This window comes from Erpetoichthys calabaricus, chromosome 2, assembly GCF_900747795.2.
Source record: "Erpetoichthys calabaricus chromosome 2, fErpCal1.3, whole genome shotgun sequence".
NCBI lineage: Eukaryota > Metazoa > Chordata > Cladistia > Polypteriformes > Polypteridae > Erpetoichthys > Erpetoichthys calabaricus.
Window position 1 is genome coordinate 211,289,392 of NC_041395.2, and position 24,675 is coordinate 211,314,066.

Consider the following 24,675-nt stretch of genomic DNA (forward strand, 5'->3'; position numbering starts at 1 on the left):
CAAGGTAGTTAGTGTACATTTTGAATACATACGGTATATATCTTCCAGTTATATATATTAACTGGAGGTTAGTAAGAACAAATGATATTAAAGATCAAAGCTCTTACCTAAGAGAAAAATCTCATAGGCCTCTTGTCTTAAATGCACATCCTCTCACTAAATGATTTACTATTTGAAACAACATGTGTGTACACAGTCATTATCTTACCTTCTTGAGGAGTGGGACTCAGAGCTGCCTTGCCTGGATCCACCACCTGCTCTTCCCTGCTCAGATGGCTGCCTCTGGCCCCGAAAAGTCAAGCTATCGGTTCTAGGCAAACTCCAAGCTTCTGAAAATCCCTGTGATGGCAGACCAGGGTCCTGAGCGATACTTGGTCTCCATTGTGCTGCAGAATCCCCTACGGAGTGAGAATCGGGCCTGTACAATGAAACTACTCTTTGACTTGATCCCAGCTGGTCCTGATGGTGGAAAGAAGCTGAATCTTGTCTGTTTGGAAGAGCATCCTGTGTTTCAGAATCAGATCTGTATACTGATATTGGGTTGCGACTAGCTGCTGAAGGATATCTGCTTTGGCTCGATGTTTGCCTGTTTCTGTCTGTGTGCCTTGTGAAAAATGAGGCATCCACTGAGGGGTATGCCTGATTTGACCCAGGTCGTACAGCAGATACAACTGATCCATAAACCCTGCGATGTGGTGTATCATGCTGAGAATATGGCAGGGATGCCTGTTCTTGCCAGGCCTCTAGAACTGGAGATTGACAGATTCTTTTGCGCTCCATAATTCCAAATCCACAGCTTTGTGTGCAGGCAGACCAGGGACTCCACTGCCCCCAGACCCCTATGTGAATTAATACCTCTGGGACTTGTCGTGGCCTTCTGCTTGTGTCCTGAATGAAAATAAAAATAAGAAACCTTTTTCAATTAAGTTTCAATGCTAAAGCAGGACACACATCCAGTGTCACTGTTATTCAGACTCCACTTAAATGTGTTTGAAAACTTAAATCTGCAGTACATCTGAGTCTGATTCTAGCTAAACTAGAGCCAAGCGTACATCTTCAGAAATTGATAATGTTATAAAAACATAATCAACCAAATATACTGCAGTGACAAAACATTATTTAGCATGAAATAATAATAGCCATTCCTTAATAGAAGTGAAAAACTCTCTCATACATACTCAATCATACATAGACATTAAAGATTGGCATGATAAGTCGGAAAATGATGAAATGTTTAATGACAATTAACAGTAAAGAAAGAAAGAAAGAAAGAAAGAAAGAAAGAAAGAAAGAAAGAAAGAAAGAAAGAAAGAAAGAAAGAAAGAAAGAAAGAAAGAAAGAAAGAAAGAAAGAAAATGTTTAAATACCTGTTTGCATCATTTAATAATTAATCATGATTATTTTTACAAGCTTACGACCTTCAAACACAACCTTGATAAGATTCTTTAGTGTTGATTAGATCTCAAAAACACAAACAAAGCTACTAATTCTGTAAATTTTAGCTCAGGGCAGTATGCAAAATTCCTAAAGTGGAAATTCTGTGGCTAATTTTAGAAGTGATATAAGAAAATCGAAAGACTAATGGGATCTGTTTAGTGGTTCTCTGACTTGCTTCATTGCTAATAGCAGCAAAAGAAAACCTCCGCCCCACATTTTTGGCTAACACCATTTGCTCAGGATTCCTCAGGGAAGTGTAATGCTTTTTAACGGCCACAGTATTCTTACATTATTAGCACCAAAACTGGACAAAGTTTGGCCAGATACAGATATGTGAGTATATGTGAGTTATATTCTTTTTTGTTATGTCAGCAGATTTAAGAAAGCATCAGATTGGTCAGGCTGTCATCCTAGAAAGGAAGTATGTTCAGTTGAAAAAATATGGATATGAACGTCAGTAGGATTTACACTTAACCAAATTACCCGAACTATTCTAAACCATTTTAGTGATTATTTACTATTCTGATGCTGATCTTTCTGATTATAAAACAGGTCATTACTATAGCAATTGGTGAGAATAATTCATAATTAATTACAGAATTACGGTATTTGAGGGTTCCTCTAGAGTGCCTCTTTCTCTTGAACGATTTGGCTCAAAAACTAATCAGCACATCGCCATCTCATAACAAGCCTAAGTTTCAAGTTTTGTATTTTTCCATCCAGCTGTTTTAGCTTTAGACCATCCTCAACAAACTGTGACACAGAGACACAGACAGACACACACCCATCATCAAGATATCTATGTTTTCGGTCTCAGGGGACCTTAAAACGTCGAGATCCGTCGAAAACTGGGGATCGAATTTTTTGACGAATCTAAAGCTTTTGCTCCTCACCCATAGACGATAGGTTATGGTGGGGGAGGACGCAAACCAAAATTGTTTCTTTTTTTGAACAAAAGACACAGGAAGCAGACAAAGTGTAGGCAGGAGATTCTGCCGCCTGGAGGTTCACACTAGGGAAGGTATCACTTCCTTGGTCTGGAATTCATTAGTGCCTACTGTACTGACAAATCATTACTGATTTTTAAATAGTAGACTCACACCCTGTCTACACTCTTGCACAACATTGCCCTTTACATTTTTGTTTTGGATACATTTTTGATGGTATTGGATTATAATTGACAGACTGATACATATTTTAAACCTGTTTATGATCTATTCAAGGTTTGCATGGCAGGACAGTGAATTTACCTGCTCCTACACAGCTACTAGGACACACTTTCAATTCCTTGCATGGTCAATGCCTAATTGAGGTTTGCATTTTTTCCTTGTGTTCATGTAGGATTTAATTCTGGGACTTTGGTATCTTCTCATACCATGCAAATGAATGTGTTATGCTAAATCATCATAACCTGAATAAGTCTGAGCCCTGTGGTGGGCTGGCAACTTTTCCAGGGCTAGTTCTTGCATTGTGCATTCTTTGTGTGGGTTAATTGGGCTCAGAAAGTGTATATATCTACTCATCTATATGTGTTTTGTATAACATATTTACATTAAACATTTACATTTTTTAAACCCAACCTAAGCATTATCTGGTAAAAGCATTTTTCAATATTTCTTTTGAATAAATATAAGGTAACTTACTTTATTGGTAGCACTGGAAAGCTGAACTGCCCTCAGAGAGGAACAGAATAAAAATAAAAGACACCAAACCCTGCAAAGAAAAACAGTTTTATGTAAAAACAATATGTCAGTTATCATCATATAATCCATTCAAAAACAGGAATTAGGACAGAAGTCAGCTAAAACATATTTTTTTCATGATTGTTCCCACTAACACACCAACATCAGAGTAATAGTAAATGTGTGTGTGTTTGTGCATATCTGAGGTCATTCCACTCTCAGTGCTGCTAGTATGTGTAGGTACTTCACTGTTGCTCGAGCAAATACACTTCCACATGTACAGACAACTTGACCAGGAAATTATATCTATCCTAAACACACAGACATGAATATGCCAGTTCTTAGTTTACTCAGAAGAAAAGCTGGTATCTGGCAGCCACATGTATTTACATAATAAAGACACAGTTCAGCCACAGAAACATTGTGGGTGTACATGGTGACTCAGGTGTCTTACTCTGCAGGAAAATGATTCACCAGCTTGAAATGATAAAGAGAATCCTTATGTTAACCTGCAAAAATAATGAAATTCCAAGGATGTAGCAAAAGAAAATGGAGTTTGAAACATTGATACCATCAGGGTTACAAGTAGAAAGATTGTGATGTATGTGGAACATGTTTCTCAAGTCTCTTTTTTTTTTCAGAAAACCCCAGAGACGACTGTAAAAACATTAAAAATGACAAAGCATGGGTAAACTGTCTCTTTCAATCTGAAAAATTAGACAGGACATAGCATGGCAAATTGAACAACCATGTCTGAGGATCAGAAGAAAACCTGCTCTTCAAACTTTAATAACCAAAGCTGAGCAATCTGCATTTTTCTCAGACTTCACGTTAGTCAAGCTGAGAATTTGCACTAGGTCAATGCTACTAATGGCTCATTTTCTAATGACATGTATAAACAAACATGAAGATCAGAGGCTGGACCTCCCTTGATAAGCTCACGCTTGCCTTTTCTGTCACAAATCAGCAGTAATCTGGAAAAGACCAACAAGAAAAACTGAAATTTTCTGTACTGTATTCCAAATATAAATGTAAAATATTTTAATCTGTGTTTGACTATATTATTTTTTCCTCCAAGCCCCTTTGGTGACTTGATTGTTTAGGAGAGTGAGATAATAATGAAGAGTGTGGAATGTGTTTAAAGTTAAAGTTTAAAGTAAAGTTCCAGTCACGAAGAAAGTCATTTCATTGAAACAATTATAATATGAAATAACAATTTAAAACTAATGCAATTCAAAAATATTTTTGTACTTATTCGAGTAGTTTTGGAATAACATTTTGGGAATGATACACTCAAAACTTTCTAGAATGGTCAATTTAAATTGCATTATTTTTGTTTAGAAATATGAAATTAATTGATAGATAATACAGTTCATATTTGTTACTCATATGTTTCTTAATGAGCTGGATTTAAAAAAAATCTTATAAATAATGGAAAAAGAACCATTAAACAAAAATTACGGATTATGGAAGGTCTTCATAGTGAATAAAATAATCACTACCATATCACCTTATTTTGAAAAGTGGTGAAATAAAAGTTTTTTTTAAAAAATGACTACTGTATCAGTCAGTCAGTCATTATCCAGCCCTCTATATCCTAACACAGGGTCATGGGGGTCTGCTGGAGCCAATCCCAGGGCGCAAGGCAGGAACAAATCCCCGAGTAGGGCGCCAGCCCACCGCAGGGCACACACACACACCAAGCACACACTAGGGACAATTTAGGATCGCCAGTGCACCTAACCTGCATGTCTTTCGACTGTGGGAGGAAACCAGAGCACCCGGAGGAAACCCACGCAGACACGGGGAGAACATGCAAACTCCACATAGGGAGGACCCAGGAACCGAACCCAGGTCTCCTAACTGAGAGGCAGCAGCGCTACCACTGTGCCGCCCCACTACTGTATCACCTTATTTTAAAATGTTATAACAATAAAGAGTCAGATCAATTAAGCCAATTAAAATATATTTGCATGTCAAGAACTTGAAAATGAAAATGCAGGGTGGAAAATGAAAATGTACAATGGAAAATTAAAATTCAATGAGCATTAGGTGGTGCCAATGCATATTTGTGTTTTACTTTTTATTTTTTCAGCTTCACTGTAATGAAATTGCAAATGGTGTTATTTCATGTTATTTTTAATTCTTACAGAATAGACTTTGAAAAATAAATGGCAAATGAGAGACGGCATTTTCATTTTATAATTTTAATTTTCATTTCCTTTTCTGCAGAAAATACCTCCCAAAGAATTTAAGGCAGACAATGAAAGTAACAGGTGTAGATGTAAATCTAAATCTAAATCTATCATAGAGGTGCAGCATCTCCTCATCAAGAAAACCTCTGTGCTGGACATAGGTAGTTCATCCTTTATAATCTTCCTGGTAAAGCATATTTTAAGTGTTTGTGGCAGTATGCTAGTTTTAATTAAAAACAGTGTGGTCAGGCTCAGGGTGGGTGTAGGTAGATGAGTTGTCCTGGGATATTGATGGGGGTAATTGGCATTTTGGCCAATTACCTCATTATCACTCTGGGGTGCAAGATTACGCACCTGCACCTACTAAAGTATAAATGTACATTGAGTGGGGCAGAGGGGAGGAAGGAAACAAAAAATTAACAACAGTAATGAAAGGAAAAGAAAGACAAAGTCCGGAGGGGAGAGGGAGAGAGAGTAAAAAAAACCTGAGAGGCAGGACAGTGAATAAGCTGATGCTGTGAAGGTAAGGCAGGTAGGCAGTCGGGAATAGTCCTAAGAAGAGCAAGCAAACAGCGTTTGAGGGCCAAGCAGACCTGGGCCCTCATGCATAACGTCATGCGTAGAATTCACACTAAAACATTTCATACGGACAAAAACGGAAATGTGCGTACGCACAAAAAAATCCAGATGCATAAATCTGTGCATTCGCCAACTTCCACATTCTTCCGCTACATAAATCCCAGTCAGCGTGAAAAGTAACACACGTACACGCACCTGCCGCCACTCCCAAACTCCTTCCAGAATTATGCCTCTTTGAATATGCAAATCAATATAAATAGCCCTTAAGCTCAGCATTCTGTGAAAAGGTAATGGCAAAAGCACGGTGGAAAATAGAAGAATACCAAGTTGAGGCAAGGAAAAACGTACTATTTGTTGGTTTTAACATAGAGTGTAGGACAAACTCAAAAGTTCAAGTTTACAAAGTCGCACAGTACCAGAAATAAAAAAGAAGTTGTCAGATATCAAAGTCGCCGTGAAAAGGGGAGTCGTAGCCCACCATCTAAGTGTCACATGAAAGCTTATTAGGGTACAGAGGAAAGAAAAAAAATAGGCACACAGTGGGGAAAAAAGCTCGAAATGTCAACTTTAATCTTGAAATTTCCACTTCAATCACATAGTTTATTTTGTCATTAAAGTAGAACATTATAAATTTCATCTTAAAATCGTTTATTAGTTTCTCAAATACTATCGTAACTAAAGTAGCACATTAAATGCTTTGTTTTGTATATCTTCTTCTATGTGCTCTATGTGTGTGAATCACTACGTGTTTCTTAAATGGGCTTTCTCTTCCTCCGACAGGACACAGAATAAATTACATTTGTGATATTACAGCGGGAGGCACAGGCGCAATGGTAGCGCTGCTGCCTCGCAGTAAAGAGACCCGGGTTCGCTTCCCGGGTCCTCCCTACGTGGAGTTTGCATGTTCTCCCCGTGTCTGCGTGGGTTTCCTCTGGGTGCTCTGCTTTCCTCCCACAGTCCAAGGACATGCCGGTTAGGTGGATTAGCAATTCTAAATTGACCCTAGTGTGTGTGCTGGGTGTGTGTGTGTCCTGTGGTGGGTTGGCGCCCTACCCGGGATTGGTTCATGCCTGTGTTGGCTGAGATTGGCTCCCATGACCCTGTGTTCGGATTCAGTGGGTTGGAAAATGGATGGATGGATATTACAGCTCTCTGAATAATTTAAATACTGAGATGTATACTTGATATCATTCTCATGATGATAGGAGTTAAAGCATGTTATTAAACATGGGAACACGGTGGCGTAGTGATAGTGACGAGCTGGCGCCTCGTCCAGAGATTGTTCCTACCTCACGCAAGATGCTTGCTGCGCTGTACACAACCTTCGATGAAATAATTTATTGCAGCAGTACTGTCTCTTTCAAACATACTAACCCCCAATTCCTGTCCTTCCTTTTCTTTCTCCAAGTAACCAATCGCCACACAATCAGCTCTGTAATAGATGTTAAGCCATCTGTAAGCTTAGAACGCCGATTCTTCAAAACTTTTAAGGAACACTGAAATATCTTTATAGTATCATGTTTAATTATTCCATCCATCTATCCATCCAGGGTCAGGCAAGTCTCAGCAAGCATACAGCGCAAGGCAGGAACAATCTCTGAACGGGGCACCAGATCGTCACTAGCTCTGCACCACCGTGTCCTCACATGTTTAATTATTAACAATATAGACTATTTAAATGATGTTAACATTTTATCTGTATAATATAATAAACACATTTTGCTGCATTTCATCTTAAAAATGACATTGTCATCATATGTAAATACTCTCTTTATAAAGTGGCTCAGGCTGTGCAATTTTATAACTGTATCACAAGTTTACAGTGAGGTGATTGTACAAATAAGTACAAACAGTTCTACAAGGAGCACTTGATGGACTGATTGAATGCGTTTATAGTTCTTGGGATGAAACTGTTTTTGAACCACTAAGTCCGTACAGGAAAGGCTCTGAAGCGTTTGCCATTTGAGAGCAGTTCAATAGACTGTGCGCATGACTGTGGCAGCGTGTGCTTGATGCTGTATACCGATAATTCCCTTTCCAATAAGCTGAAGTAAAGCTGTGATTCCACACTCAGATACAGTGGGATAAATAATTGGGAGTAACAACGCCAAAGCAGCTATGGTATTTGGAATGGGTTGCCCATTCCGTAGACCATTATATTGTTTCAGGTTAATTACAATCAAATGCCTTAAACTAGTAAACAATATGCAGTTAATTTCAGTGTATTTGATAAAGCCACGTCAGGGATGTGGATCTCAAAAAAAAAGGGAAACCACATTGGAACAAATTTACTGCTTTGACACTGGGTGCTGCCAGTTTGCAAAACTGAGCAGAGAACTTGCGTACACCAAGCATTTAGCAGGCGTGAGAATGTGCGGGGCTTTACGCCCAGTTTAGGTTTTATGTATCGTGATGTGAGTGTGGAAACGGGCTTACGCAACATTTTTGTGCATACGCACCGTTTATACATGAGGCCCCTGGAGGCTCTCTGTCGTTTGATACTTAGGCATGGGTTTTTCCTCATTGCCAGCAACATTGTTAATTGAATGATTTCTTTGTCTTTGGTTATATTCTTGAAATAAAGCACACTTGTTTTGTTATACCTTTTTTTGAAAGTGTTTATTTGATATTAGGACTTCAGTCTTCACACATACACTTCACGTCAGCATTTTGTCATTATTACTATAACATGAAAAAATTTTAAGTTATGTGTTCAACATTTCTTGCCTCACATTTCCTGTCATCCTACATTTACCAAGATCATTGTATATATGGAACACATGACATGTATGTATTGCAAATAACAATATATTATTTACCCAATACAATTCCAGGCACCTCACACCCAGAAAAACAGACTTGACCTCTGTGAATTTAGCATCTGACTTGACTTCAACTGCCTTGGTGGGGTAAGAAATAGCAGGCTGCTTGTAGCTTGTGCTGATTGACACATTTGCAAAACAAAGGCGCTGACAAGAAGATGCAAAGGAATTTAAGGTGGCCCAGCATTACAACTTTTTTCGTAGGCTTCAAGGATTCCAGTGTTAATAAAACCACTTGCAGATTTACACCTTAGTTTTGCATGTTTGTGTCCTCATTGCTCTATCCTAGGGCATGACTATAAACACCCCAGGGTTCAAATGAGTATGGCAGCTGCAGCCAACCTGGGCTGTCACACCTCAGTTTCTTTCTGGAAAGCCTGGTTTGGATTCTTTATATTGAGAACAGACATCTACAGCAGTGTCTATTCTAGAAATAAACAAGCCGCTAACCTTAGCCAGGGACACAACACCCACCCTTTATTTTCTCAGTGGCAGGAGCATGCTGTGTCATTCATATATGACAACCTCTGATCTGGCTGTGGGCTAGATTCACTCCTTACTTCCCCAAGTGGAGCTAATTTTGAAGAGCTTGTGCAATACAATGATTTCATGCTCAGGCCTTATTATGCAATAAACACTTAGGGTGTGTTGGGCAGGGGGGTTTGTGTGTCCACTATATATATATATATATATATATATATATGTATATATAACAAAATGTACAGTTATGTACTCTGCCTCAAAGCCTTCCATGCCAATTGATTTTCACCTGTGTAATATGTAAGATTTTCTACAGGACAGAGACGAAATACTTACGCAAACAACATTTCCATTTCAAGATTTTTTTTCTAACATAACAATTTCACATAAAACAATTTATGCTGAGTTGTACAGCTTTGCAAGAAAATCTCAAAGTGCAAAATTTCAGAGTAAATTTAGAGAACTTGTCAAGGGTCCAAATACTTTTAAATAATTTGATAAAACATTCTAAAGGATAAAGCAATTCCTCAAAAAGTGAACTTCCTCTTTCAAATCCCTCCCAAAAAATACTGTGAAAGATTCTATCCTGCATAATTTTCGTTTATGTTGCAGTTAATAAGTACAAAATAAAACTAAAATTAAAGTGTCCATAGTTGAATACATGCCTACTTGTGGAAACTGAAAAAACGCTAGCATCTTACGAAAAAAAATAATATTTTAGTTAAACTTATTGTGCCATTATTAAGAACTGGAAATAGAAACATTAGTCGCCTGTTGTCTGCTAATTTTTCAGATCGAGAATTTGCATTCAAGAATAAGAATCGCACGAGAGTCAATAGCGGGGGTCAAGAACAATATATTAGGTTTGTGAATAACTGAGTCCTAAAGTATAAATACATCTGGAATTATTGGCATTACTGTTTCAATCAGTTTAAAACTTGCAAATATATAAATAAATATAAAAATACAAATATAAAAATGAAAAACACGAAAGAAAGGGATTTCAAGCAAATTTTGGATCAAGTCCAAGGATTCTGCACCTGTTCTTTCTGTTTCCTAACTTAAATCTTTTCCTGTTTCTTTCGTTTTAGTCTTTAAAATTTAATTTTACAGAAACAAGTACAATCCGGTCATTTCATGCATAATTTTCTAAAAAAAAAAAAATATCTCAAATAAAAACAGCGATCTTTCCCCCCACATTATGCTATTATATCAGATTTTCTGAGGTCTGGAGCTGCGGTCTTGCTAACATACTGCTGGCAGGTCTTCTGTTCAAACTGCTAAAAAAAAACACAGCGCATCTCCGTCACTACCCCTAGGTACGCTGGTGTTTTCTGGCTCGCTTTCTTATTCTTGTCCCCTCTCAGGTGCGCTGACCATTTTTACAGCGGGTATTTTTGCGAATTGACTCTACCTGCCCACTGGCGGCTCCATTCCTTAAAATGAGCCGATCGTCTTCAAGATCTGCAGTCCTTCTATGTCTCGTTGCATGTAGATGACTTCCAATCTCGTATGAAATCTGTACAATTCAGAAGGAAAATAAAATTACAAACAGGAACACTTTAGGATTATGAGCTTGTCGCATACACAACAAAAATCTGCATCTCACATCAAATAGTCTACATGCCACAGGCAGAGGCGTTTCATCAGATGGAAACTATACCAGGTATTGCCCAAGAGCCATGTGTGCTTTTGAAAAAAAGTCTGAAGTCTGTCTAAAAAGTTCGTGTGTGTACTTGCATTATAGTAGACAGACGTTTCCAGCTGACAACGTTGGATCCGTTACTGCTTCTTTTGATATATATATACGTATATCCAGTACCAGACTTGATCAGTGAAGCTTTGTCTCCGAGTTGCTTTCTAGTCTGCTGAACTGCGCTTCGCTCAACAGTCTACTCGCGCGAAAGTGCACACAAACACTGCCGAATGCCTGCCCCTCTCTCTCTCTCTCTCTCTCTCTCTCTTACACACACACACACACACACACACACACACTATTAAGAGAGAGTGGGAGGGGGCAAAGCTCCTCTACTCTCCGTGTGGCACTCGGTCCCCCGATTTGTGAAGTGGGTTAAACTTCAATAATTTTCGTTTTAGCTGCAGTATGAGTGGCTGGGTGGCGCTGCGCTTGCCAAAAAAAGCACTCACAGTTAAACTAATTAATACAAAGCATCCAACTCCATGGGGCTCCAAACATTTTCTTCTTCAAAGAATACGCTGCAGAATATGCTTGAAATGATGCAAGTGAAACTGAAAGAAGTCCCCACTGAGTGTGACTTCTGTAAAGAAAAAAAACCATTAAGAGATTATCTAAGGAAAAAAGGAATAGATGCACACACACGCGTTTGTTAAGATCTTGCATTGTAGTGCTATTTACGTTATCACTCATGATTTCTAATTCTTTTCTCTTTTTAAATTTTACAATCGTTCATAGCTTTCGATTTAAATAGCTTGTGCTTTTCAAAGTTAATTACAGTTTACAGTTTTAAAAACACAAAGAGTGTGGTTTTATGTAGGCTTAAACATGCATTACCATCTTCTTAGACAAACTACAGCACTAAGTAAAGAGAAAAAACATTAGTCACAGTTTAATAAAATATGATGTAGTATCCAATATCAAAGTGTACCGAGGCAAATAAGTGTCACATGGCCATCAGTTAATAACAACAGAATATTGCATGTTATAATAGATGTAAAAGTCATATAAACCTACTGTATATAAAAATTCTACAATATTATTTTAAATTATTCATCTGACTTGACCTTTTCATATTTTACTACCTTACATTATGAAATACTAATTATGTTTAATTTGAAGTTTTGTCACTTATCAATACTGAAACTGGTCAAAGACCACCCACCCATTATCAAACTCATTTCATTAATTTCAGGGTTGCAGGAATAATGTTGAGATGAAAATAAAATTATGAATTCACCCATTAACTAGGCCAGCATTTTCCAAAAAAGGATACACAGAATTGGAGACTGTCCTAGTACCGCTGAACACAATGTAGGAATCATTCCTCATTCCTTCAATTACTCATATGTTGTTAATTGTGATACCCCATTATCCATACATGTAGGAACTGTAAAGCCCATAGAAAACTCACACAAACATAAGGGAATGAGCTAACTTTGTACAGACGTTGACTTGACCAGCATTTGAACTTATGCCCTTGGAAATAAGGCTCTTATTAGTATTACTGAGCCACTATGCCACAACAAAATGTTACAGGTTGTTCTAAACTAATGATATATTAAAAAGGAAAGACATAAAATAATTAACTCCATAAGTATTCACCCCATGTTAAAACACCTTAATAGCCTCTGGTAAAATCAGTTATTTTTAGTAGTTACTATACCTGAATGCAGTCAAGCTATGCACAATAAAGATGCTTCAGAGGAACTCAGGCGAAATACGCCAGTTTGTTGACAGTCGCACATCTGTTAGTGCAGTGGGGCTTAGTACAAAATATAAATAGTTTAGACATAGAAACATTAAAATGTGGAATATGGTCCCAAGGGTGACTAGAAAGCTGGCTGGGTTTGATAAGAGTCAGCTGCTGATCAACGGCCATAAGACCCTGTCACATTACACTATCTTTCCAGCAAATTTCAGCCACAGATTTGATTCACATAATTTTAGCAAATCAGAGGCACTAGAGTCATGCTCCCATGACCTTCATTTGTGTATTGTGACACAACCAGTAACTCAGTTCAACGCATCTGCAACTTGTCCCAAATAAATCAAACATTCCTGACTTTGTCTTAAGTCAAAGTGGCAAGTTCTGTGTGTTTCAGAGTTGAGAACCAATGAGCACTCACCGAGAAGTACAATGCATATAATGCAGCTATGAGAAATAAGGAAAACACGTATTTTGGATATTCACAACCACAAGAGATGCTCATCTGTGTGAAGTGTTTGTATTTTACATACCACAACAGAATGGAAAAAAGAAAAAAGGGCAGCGACTGCAGCTGAACTCGCCATACCTGGAAAGCTTTCATAGAGCTCCAGCTTTATCTGGCACAATATTATTGGCTGTAAGAAAAAGGGGACAGCTTGTAATACTTTTGAAATGTGAAACTGTGCTGGAAAGTTGTAACAGGGTCACATAATTTGCTAAACCCTGTGATTTATAGTCCTGAAATCGAACATTCTCAAGTGATGAGATCAACAGCTGCAGGTTTGACATCCTTTTCCACTAAAAGTCATGTAATGTGCCACTGGCTTTAGTGCACCTTACGAAAGTAAGAGCAATAAAGAAAGATTACAGTTGTGTCTGGACAAAAATAATACTCTGTAGCAGATTAAGGTGGATGTGTTGGATTACCGAATAGGGAAAAAGGTTGTCAGGATAAAAGACTGGCACAAACAAGAAGCAGAGTTCAGTAAGGTCCAGAGAGAGTGCAAAAACACTCAATGGTAGTGGTGAGAGAAAAGGGCATAGGTAGAAAGCAGTAACACCTGTAAATGAATTGGATTCCCTAGAAAGGAAAATGACAGAGACTTTGATGAAACAAACAGAAAGAGAGAAAGATGAGCTACATGGGATAAAATTATTCAATTATTTGCCCATAATTTTAGGGGTCTCGCAACCCAGCATCTGTTTGAAATACCTATCCTTCTGAAGATGAGTTAAATAATTTGGAGTTATGAAACACCTCCTGGATGGCAGGGAGCAGCACATGGCTCCAGGGCAAGACTAATCGAACCATAATGCCCTTTTAAAAGTTATGACTGTTAGAAGATTCCATCACACACTCCCAGAGCATATGAAGAGGCCCCATGTTTCCACTTTAAGTAAGACAGCTCAGAAGTTGTCTAAATGCCCAAAGTTTTAAGGGCTAAGAACAGTCCAGGGGTTCAGTGGTCTCATGCCCCCAAGAGGAGACTTTTTATACTGAAGCGGACACTGGAAGTAACTCTGTGCTTGATTCTGGGAGGGATTTAAAGTCATTTACATTCAATGAGTTTATAGTCAAGGGTACATTGGGGCAAACACTCAACTAACTAGAAAATAGTGTAACCAAAGAAAAGAAAGGGGAAGAGAGAGAATAAGCAGATGAGCAGGGAGGTGCTTGTGACACAGTAGTCTGAATGGGGGGCAAATAGATAAGTCATCCCTCCATTTAGGGAAGAGTTCAGAAGCCATGAAGGAAGGTTTAGACAGGCAGTAACATTTTTGTTTAACTTTTGTTTAGTCTGTCTGTACTTGAAGCTGCTTCCTTCTGTGTTTATTCCACCATTGTTAGTTCTTTGTTTAAAAAGATCCCCATTCTTATGCGTTTTGGCCTTCTTGGCTTCATTCTGGGTTGAGAGGGCTGCTGCAAGTGCACTGTTAAATATTACCAAAATTAAGCGTATTTATGGGCAATTGCCTATGACTGGCACAATTATTTATCTGTCTAGTTAAGCAGTTAGTGCTACAAATCAGCAATTCCTCACTACTGCACAAATGTCTCTCACTGTTGTGAAAAGGAAACTGAGCAGGAACCACATGTAAGACAAGAAGTTTACTTACTCATACATTTGCCTTGTGTAAAGCAATGGGCTTATTTGTAAAAATAAAATTTGTTCAAAGGTAATAATAAAGATTTTCTGTAATACTAGACCTACTATAGATAGAGGTGAGCAGTAAACTAAAAACTGCTGGGCTGATTAAAAAATGAAGCAACCAACACTTACTATAAAATTGTAAGACATACTTTTTGACCATCAAATATGTGAATGTATAACCTCTATAGTCTATACTCAATTTTTGCTTAAATGGCATGAATATTACGGATACACATTTCACTAAAACATTTAGCTGTACTATAGGACAAGATTTAAAATGAAATCAAAATAATAGTAAATTTCTTCATAAAATAATAGCAAATGACAAGTTTGTAAAAATTCTAATGTAAACACATAAATAAAGGCTTCCACATTGTTAAACCACCACATTAAGGTTCCTTAACAAGTATAAAAAATGGAAATACTAATTTAGACTTCTGGTGCAGGTCACTGCCACATTATCTAGCAGTGAACCAGCTTTTCCCCTTTTTTAGAAGCTGTCATGTTCGGTTCATCAATTTTAATTTTCTTCTCACGCCTCCTACTCGCCTATTCTATTCCCTTCACCATGTGAATGCAGTTCATCAGTGCAAGGAAAGCACAAATTAATCATAAAAAAGATTCACAAATTTTTGTTAAAAGTTATCAAACTTAAAATTGTGACACCCCCATTCTTTCTCTTGTTAAAAAGATGAGACTCATTTACAGTAAAAACAAGTAAACAAAAATGTGCAAAGCAGAAAGTGTCCAACATTTTTAACAAAGTTGGCACAAATAATATTTAATAAACGTATTGAGGCTGGTTGGATTAAAAAGTGATAATGTTAATGACTCACTCAATAGATACAAATGCTCAAAGTAATAAAACCTGTTATACTGTATATAAATCAAATTTATTTCAGCAGACTTTGGTTTTGACTCAATAGATTGAACAAGAATTGTTCAATTACTAGTGTATGTTTGGGGATTAATCTGGTATCATATAGTACCCCGTGATCATGAATTAGATTAGGCACATATGAGAATTAATTGTTATAAATAAAATTTTAGGAGAGCCTGACACAGAAAAGATTAGCTCTTCTCAAGATTATCCATCCATCCATCCATTATCCAACCTGCTATATCCTAACTACAGGATCACGGGGGTCTGCTGCAGCCAATCCCAGCCAACACAGGGCACAAGGCAGGAAACAAACCCTGGGCAGGGCGCAAGCCCACCACAGGGTGTGCACACACACATAGCACAAACCTAAGTATAATATTTCAGGGTTCATGTAGCATTCCCATGAAATGTCACATTCAAATTGGTCATTAATCATTTTTTTCATAGAATATTAAAGTCTATGTATGCAATAATTTTTTTAATATATGCTTCCTCTTACCCTATACAATAACAACTAAATGTAAGTTTTGTCAGTCCTGGCTTTTTTACCTTTGCACATGATGTACAATGTTAAATTCTTTTCCATTTTTTTAAAAGACTCATTTACTGTTTTTTTTTCAGTTCTAGTGAGTGTGTATGTGAAGTGAAAACATCAAATCAACACACTTGGAAACACTATTAAAAAAAATTACTTCATCTAATACATTGATAACCATCAAATTATGAAGCAATTTAATATCATCATAAAAAGTGTCTAATAAAGTTTGAAAATGCTACACCCATTTGCAGCCTAAAGCTATGATTTTTATGTAGTTGCTTACATGTTTTTTTGTTTTATTTTTTTTTATATTTTAGCCCAAGGCTGTCATTCATATTGTTTGTATCAGCAAAGCAGTCTCTTGGTAACATGAAACAGGAGAAAACACTTTGAAGCAAGTTCCGCATTGGATGCCCACAAGACGGACTAAAGAAAAGTATGTGATGCAAACACCATGATATCTTGCCATATTTTATGCTGTGCACTAAATTGAAATCCCCACCTCTTCCTTATTTTAATGACATTTCCACAACCCTTTTTACCCAAATAAAATATCAATATTATTTTAATCTTTGACTTTAGTTCACAAACTTATACCAAACTCTGTTTTGTTTTCCATTGCTATTATACTCAAAATCTCTTTCAAACCTAAAAAAACATGGGGGCATAAAACCTCAGATAAGGAAATCATTCGCATTTTTTCAGGTGACACAGAAGAATGGAACAATGGACTGCTCAAACATCTAGTGTAATAGATGGTCTGTCAGTCTCACCATTTAAATCAAGGATAAACATCCCTAGCTTGGACACTAGCCTGAAGTTTTGTTTTCCTCTCCTATGGTACAACTCCGGTCTTCTCAATTTTCTAACCCATTTAAAACAATTTAGGGTTATGTGGAGCTTGTGCCTAGCCCATCAACATTAGACAGGAGCTGATCCTGGAAGTGGCACCAGTCTACCACTGAGCACAATGATGTGCACACCAACATTTACTCATTAAGGGTCAATATATATTTACTAGTTACTTTAACATACACATCTTTGGTAAGTGGAAGAAAAATTGGAATACCCAGAAATGAAAATACATAGATGGGGTAGAATGTAAAACTCTACATAGGTAGAGCCTGGGTTGTGCTTCAGACATAATACAGTACTCTGGAACTGTGAGACATCAGCAATAGCCACTGCACCACTGTGCTGCCTCAGTAGAGAACATAATCGACAAGACGTAAACATCTACAGACATAACACAGATAAGCATCTGCAAATCTTAAGATATATTTGTATTTATACATACTGTATATAAACATATACAGTACATTACAAAAAAAGTCTGTGTAAATATACATATATTGTGTGAGTGGCACAGTGGCACTGCTGCCTTGCAATAAGGATACCGAAGTTCAAGTCCTGGGTACTCCCTGCATGGAGTTTGCATGTTCTACTTGTGTCTCTGTGGGTTTTCTTGGGGTGTTCCGGTTCCCCCACAGTTCAATGACATGCAGGTTGGATGGGCTGGTAATGCTTAATAATTGATCTTGATGTACAGTATGTATGAGTGTCTGCAGGTTTTTCAGCCTGCAATGGACTGGCACCGTGTCAAGGGATTGCCCTGTCTAGCACTAAATGCTAGTCAGGTCAGGCTCCAGCTTCCAAGCAACCCTCCTCTGGATAAGTGCATTAAAAAAGTTGATAAGATGGCTAAGCATATACTGTATATATATATATATATATATATATATATATATATATATATATATATATATATATATATATATATATATATATATATATATATATATGGTTGAAATAGTTTACTGTCAAATAAATGCAAAGAGTACGCGACACGTGTTTTGCCCTCATTCTGGGCTCATCAGGCGTACACACTCCACTGCACTCCCTCTCGGGAATCGAACCTCGGACGTCAGCGCCAGAGGCGATGCCCCTAACGTTGCGCCACGGCATGTGGTTCGTTTATTTGACAGCATGTAGATCGGGGTACTGTAATTACATTCACGTACATTCTATGATCTGCTCCTCACAAACTGAGGGCACCGTGGCGGACGTTAGCAGATTAGCAGATTGCTGGCCAACCACAAGGGTTACCTGGTAGGTAACCACCCATACAATCAGATTTCAGACACAGACTACGAATGCCATGAATATATATATATATATATATATATATATATATATATATATATATATATATATATATATATATATATATATATGTGTGTGTGTGTGTGTGTGTGTGTGTGTGTGTATTTACATACAGTATACAATAAAATTAGAAACTACAATATATTATGTGTTTAATTGCATGACTTTATACTGAATATTATTTTATTTTACCATCCATCCATTTTCCAACCCACTGAACGCAAACACAGGGGTCTGCTGGAGCCAATCCCAGCCAACCCACCGCAGGACACACACCCACACACCAAGCACACACTAGGGCCAATTTAGAATCACCAATCCACCTAACCTGCATGTCTTTGGACTGTGGGAGGAAACCGGAGCGCCCAGAGGAAACCCACGCAGACACAGGGAGAACATGCAAACTCCACACAGGGAGGACCTGGGAAGCGAACCTAGGTCTCCCAACTGCGAGGCAGCAGCGCTATCCACTGCGCCACCATGCCGCCCTATTTAATTTTACCTTATTTGCAAATGTGAATGGCATGCTAAGCTTGTACTGTAATTTGAGGGTAAGCACAAAATGTAATTAAACAAATAATGTATATATAATGTAGTGCACCAGGCTACTTCGCCTAGACTTGGACTTAAATGTAATTTATTTAGATTTTGTGTGAAATACTGCATACTAAGTTTTGTCTCAGTTACACATTAGTGCACTATGATGTTCATCCTGAAATGTACAATACAAAACAAAGAATTAGTATAGCCTAGTCTTTCTTTTCAAAGTCAGTACTTTTCACTGATTACAAACTCAGAGCCCTTACAAATATTTAACACTATACTCAGTGGCCACTTTATTAGGTACTCCAAACTAGTACTCATAGGAACTTCCTTTGCCTCTAAAACTGCCTGAACTCTTGGATTTAACAGGGCACTGGAAATATTCTTTATGGATGGTAGTCATCACTGACTTGAAAAGTATCACACAATTCCTGCATATTTTTGGCCACGGTCTCATGCTATGTACTTCCAATTCCAACTTATACCTAAAGTGTTTCGAGATCTGGACACTGTACAAGCTTTTAAAGTAAATTAAAAGCAGTGTTTGGCTCTTGGAACTAGCTTGAAATGATCCATGCTTTGTGAAATAGCAAACTATCCTGCTGGAACTTTCCAATTATTATATAGGTATGCAAGAGCGTTTAGGTATGCCGTGGCATTCAAATGATGTTCAAAGACGCCTAATGTTTGAGCAGAAATAATTTCCTGCTCCATTACACTATCACCACTTGCCTTTACCATTGACACAAAGCAGAACATATCCATGTTTTTACACTGTTTATACCAAATTCTGATCCTATAATCTTCAAATTTTTCAAATCCCAAATAATCCAGTTTTGCTCACTGTAGCCTCACCTTCAGCTGACAGGGGTGGAGTCTAGTATGGTCTTCTTCTGCTGTAGCCCAAACCACCTTCAAGGTCTAATGCAGTGTGTGTTGAGATCTCACGTTCAGAGACATCACAGATCTTGCCCATTCTAATATGTGGTTGAACAAGATCAAAACTTCTTGCCCATGCCAACATGCTCTGTATACTGAATTTCACCCAAATAACTGGCCATTTGAAGGTGCAGGATATTTTGTGTATGAGCAGGTGTACCTAAACAAGTGGCCATTACCAGTAAATTGTATACAACACAACTTTTGTGTAAACACACAAATTACATTGAACACATGGTAAAACTGAATTAATTTCTATTAGTAACAAAAAGAAATATGCCAATATAAAATCTGTTAATATCATAATTAATATATTTACAGTTCATGATGATAGATAGATAGATAGATAGATAGATAGATAGATAGATAGATAGATAGATAGATAGATAGATAGATAGATAGATAGTTTATTAATCCCAAGGGGAAATTCACATACTCCAGCAGCAGCATACTGATACAAAAACAATATTAAATTAAAGAGTAATACAAATGCAGATATAACAGATAATAATAATGTTAATGTGAACCACACACACCCCCCCATAACCCCCACTCCCCCCCCCCCCCCCCCCCCACCATGGGGTGGAATTGAAGAGTTACATAGTTTGGGTGAAGAACGATCTCATAGGGAAACCATTCCAGCATTCCTAGGTGAAAAAAGAAAAAAATCCATCCATTTCAAACCTACTTTATCCAACTATAGATACATGGAAACCTATCCTGACAGCATACAATGCAAAGCAAGAGCCAAATCTGGATGGAACAACAGCCCATTGCTAGGCACATTAACACACACACTCAAACAGAGCTAATTTGAAACTGCCAAAGTGCCTCATACCTATTTTCCTTGGAAAAGGGAGGAAAACTGAAGTAACCAGGGTAAAACATGTGCAGGAACAACAAGTATATGTAAACTTACAGTGACAAAATGCAAATCTAGTCTTCTCAAGCTCTCAGACAGCAGCCTTGGAAATTATGCTGCCCATTGACAAATATTTCCTTAAAAATATAATTTTGAACTAGGAAGCATCATTGAATTACTTCTAGAATGTCTGTTTAACATGAAAGCCAAAGATAAACTGGGCTTCTCCAAAACTTTTGTATGCTTTATTCAATTGGGAAAGCCTGTCAGGTTCAGTTCACTCTTGAGAATCTATCTGAAGTCTTTTCCAGCTAGTTTATTTTCACTTCATTCACGGGACTCGTCTTCCAATACAAGGGTTTTAGCCTAGGGTGATGAAATTTAAAACTTGTTCAAACTCTACAACTTATGTAAAGTATCAATTTACATTCTCTCTGTGACCAGGGATATTTTTTAAACCAATCTTCATTTTATATTCTTTTCCATATTTTGCAAATCATTAAGTGTTATGCCAATTAAGTTGTGTTACAATATAGTACAATGCAGGATATTACTCGGGGGAAAACGTAAATCATTTAACAATCCTGCTAAATGAGATTCCAGCTCACACATGCTCAATATAATACATTGTAAATCTACGCAAATCAAAATCAGTAAGGTATTATAGTCCACCTCAGCATACCATCATGGCCATCACAATAAGTGCGTTTCCCTATTCTCCTTTTCATCATTAAAGATACGCAGAAATCTCACGAGTCAGCAGTGATCTCTAACCTAGCAGTCAGCGAAGACTTAGCCGCGTGCCTAGTTTCTGTGCAACACCAACAGAGTCGTTTTACACTAAACTTTAGAAATCTTCTACATTTACTGAAATACAATAAGTTAGTAGTTCTCGCCTGACACAACAGCATTTGTCGACTTGTTTTAATTTTTATATTTATTTTTTGCTCGATAGGATGAGGGGTTCAAATAATTTCTTATGCTCGACTTCGAGACCTCTAACTCTGTGGCGCTACGAGGCACTTGAAATATGATCCGAGTCTATGAAGACATACACACACACACACACACACACACACACACACACAACACAAAATAGGTTTGACTATACTTGAGAAAATTCAACTTAATGCGGTGAACTGAACAGATCTCGTTAACACATCTTCAGGCCGTTAAACGATTGTGAGCAGTGTAGTAAACCCATCAGCGGGCACTCAGCTTCTCCACACCTCTGACGTATGTCCACGATGGCCCCCTCACTGAAAGTTTTGTTAATTCAATTCTCCCACTCCGAGATATCCGAACTTCATTTTACCTACGACCCTAATTAATCGTGCTAATATTTCCCCGTAGTGTTAATTACAGTAATTTGCTAAGCTACAAAACAAATCAATCAGTGCGAGTGTAACAAACACCGGCTTCATTTTTAAAAAACGTTTTGCGAAACTTTAAAATGACCAATAAAGGAAATGAGCTACAAATTAAAAGGCACATTTTACATGTGGTTTCGCCGCAATAACAGTGAAAGTCGGATAACGTCAAGAAACAAACGTAAGTCTTGGAAGCAATTAAGTTATTGGGCTTATTTTTGTTACTAGTTATAGAAGATAAAGAAAAACAAACGTGCCATTAAAGGGTGAAACCGATATCTATAACGAAGTGCGTAAGCGACTTTGAGATACAATACAAGTGACACTGTATTTGACATAATAAGGAGGTCTGCACGGAGGTATTTACGTACAATATACAGTACATTGTGACTGTCGAACATTAAACTGACGGGAAGTCCAATTTGAAGTTACAGAGCCGGGTGCACTCTTAATAATGGTTCTTAAATTGCACTTTACTGGGTTGTACGGTTCATCGTAGAACTATTGCTTGCACCAATTCATTCTCGGACTTCTTTGAATATGAAGTTAGTTCATTATGCGTGGAAAAACTTCGTTATATGTAGAAAAAAACTGAAATTTTTAATGTATGGTGAGCTAGCTAGCAGGACACTTAACAGGTTAATAAAAGCTGGACTTAGCCTGCGCTATTGTATGAATGCAGCAAAAATCCTTTTAAACTCATGACCCACTATTATTACACAAATCTAAGTATCTATCTATCTATCTATCTATCTATCTATCTATCTATCTATCTATCTATCTATCTATCTATTCATGTTTTTTTTTACTCAGTGGAGCCTGATACGGATGTTCTTTATGGTACCTTCATGTGGATGGGTCTATTATGAACCTAACTTGGATCCTCTGGCATCGCTCTGGAGAACCACTTTGGTACCTTAATTTTTAAGAGTGTGGGCATTGGCTTGGTCATTATTTGTGAGAGCTCTACTATCTAAATGCACAGGACGCGGAAACTGTGAAACATCAAACATATACATTGTGATTTTTATTAGCATTGCTATCATCATCATCATCATCATTAGTATTAAAACGCGTAAACGAATAACTTTAGTCGTCTCTGACAAAAATACAGATTGACAGATCGCTGATGTTTTCCTTAATAATTAATTGGTTGGCTAGATCAACATTTACATATATGACAAACAAGTAAAATTACCTTTAATTTATATTGAAAACACCATTCCAAATATACATATATACATACAGCTGTTTACATATATTTTACCGATGTAGCAGAGTCAGGTTAAGTGACTTGCTCAGGGTCACACAGTGGGTCAAAGACTGTACTGGATAGGAACCAGAAACAGTCTCCTTTTCACCACAACAGCACCGCCTTCATGGACAAATAGAGAGAGATATTCTACTAACTAGCATCTGGACAGATGGACCCAGATTTAAAGCAATAATGAAATACGTATCAAATAGAAAAAACACGAAACGAATACCCTTGACATTTCAAGCAGAGTAAACCTGCCACCTCGGAGAGGTAATCACGGACGGTACCTTTTAGTCTTCCCCTCTGCGTCCCGTGTTGTTTTCTTCCTGTTGTTTTTTTTTTTCCACAATCTCACTGATAAAAGCTCCGCGATCGGCGCATGTGTCGTGAAGTTCAGGGCTCTAGTTTATCTGTGTCACTTGTGAGTCGAGGGCGGACCTCACAGAATTTTTTTGTGGTCGTGTCGCAGTAGTAGCTATCCCGCGCTTCAAAAATGGGTCCGTAGAGTGTAGCCACAGGGGCAGGCCGGTCAGCACGTTGAGTTCTTGGCCCAAAGTTAAAGGGCTGATCTGCCTCTGTGGCTGTCCCACGCGCGGCAGCCACTCGCTGACACACAGGCAGAAGCGTGCGCGCGAGCGAGTAAACACATACACACCCACGCACACACACCTGCGGCCCCGCTTACGAGCTCTTTAAAAAGTCGCTGCTTTGTGTTTTCCCCATTTTTAAAGTGGGTGCCAAGCGTGTAACCTTTCCGAGTTGTATTGCTTAAACAGACGCAGTCTCGTTTCTAAAAAGAAGCTCCAGTTCCATTACGAAGACGCCTGGTGGTCAAGAAAATTCCACAAAACACAGAATTACTTTATTTCTCAGAAGTTTCTTTGATCGAAAGGTAACTGTGATTGGGTCACGGCGGCCGTATCCTCTGCCGTTTTAGTGTCGGTCTTGTGTTCGAGCCCTCTTCGTGTCCGCGGTAATTGTTTCTGACTGGTCGCGAGTTCAGACTGAGCTGTTGCAGGAGTTGCGGACGTGCACTGGGGAAAACTGCCCCCCTCCCAGCCTCCCGTGACGCTGCGCAGAAAGAAGTCACTCACGCGGGCCACACTCAGTGACACGGCGGGCTCAGTCCTCCGCCGGGGCTTTACTTAATACCCTTTGAACAAAAAAAGATTATCTCTGCCACCCCGCTGAATGTTTTCATTTTGAGTTTGTTTCATTATTGTCATTGCAAACATTTGGTTTCTGTGTTACTTTTCGTGTTACCAGAACACCACCGTCATACTGCATGTCCATGTTTTCTGTACTATGCAACGCATTTTAAAGAAAAGCAGTGGAAACATAGTGGAGAGATTTGGAAACATTCC

The 24,675-nt window shown here is 38.1% G+C and overlaps 1 protein-coding gene across 3 annotated transcripts in view; it reads right to left on the reverse strand.

Annotated features, from left to right (window-relative positions):
* Window positions 1–24,337, reverse strand: part of adamtsl4 (ADAMTS-like 4) — a 150,294-nt gene extending 125,957 nt beyond the window's left edge. The window contains exons 1-4 of one of the 3 annotated variants that reach the window (XM_028795107.2): window positions 24,173–24,337; window positions 10,610–10,714; window positions 3,081–3,150; window positions 209–888 (exon numbers count right to left, since the gene is read on the reverse strand). In XM_028795107.2, coding sequence (XP_028650940.2) covers window positions 209–888; window positions 3,081–3,150; window positions 10,610–10,629 — 770 coding nt within the window. In that variant the 5' untranslated portion in view covers window positions 10,630–10,714; window positions 24,173–24,337. Of the gene's footprint in view, window positions 1–208; window positions 889–3,080; window positions 3,151–10,609; window positions 10,715–10,804; window positions 10,825–23,598 lie in introns of those variants that run through there. The other 2 variants (XM_028795105.2, XM_028795106.2) reach the window with 2 other exon arrangements.
* Between the last annotated feature and the right edge of the window lie 338 nt (window positions 24,338–24,675).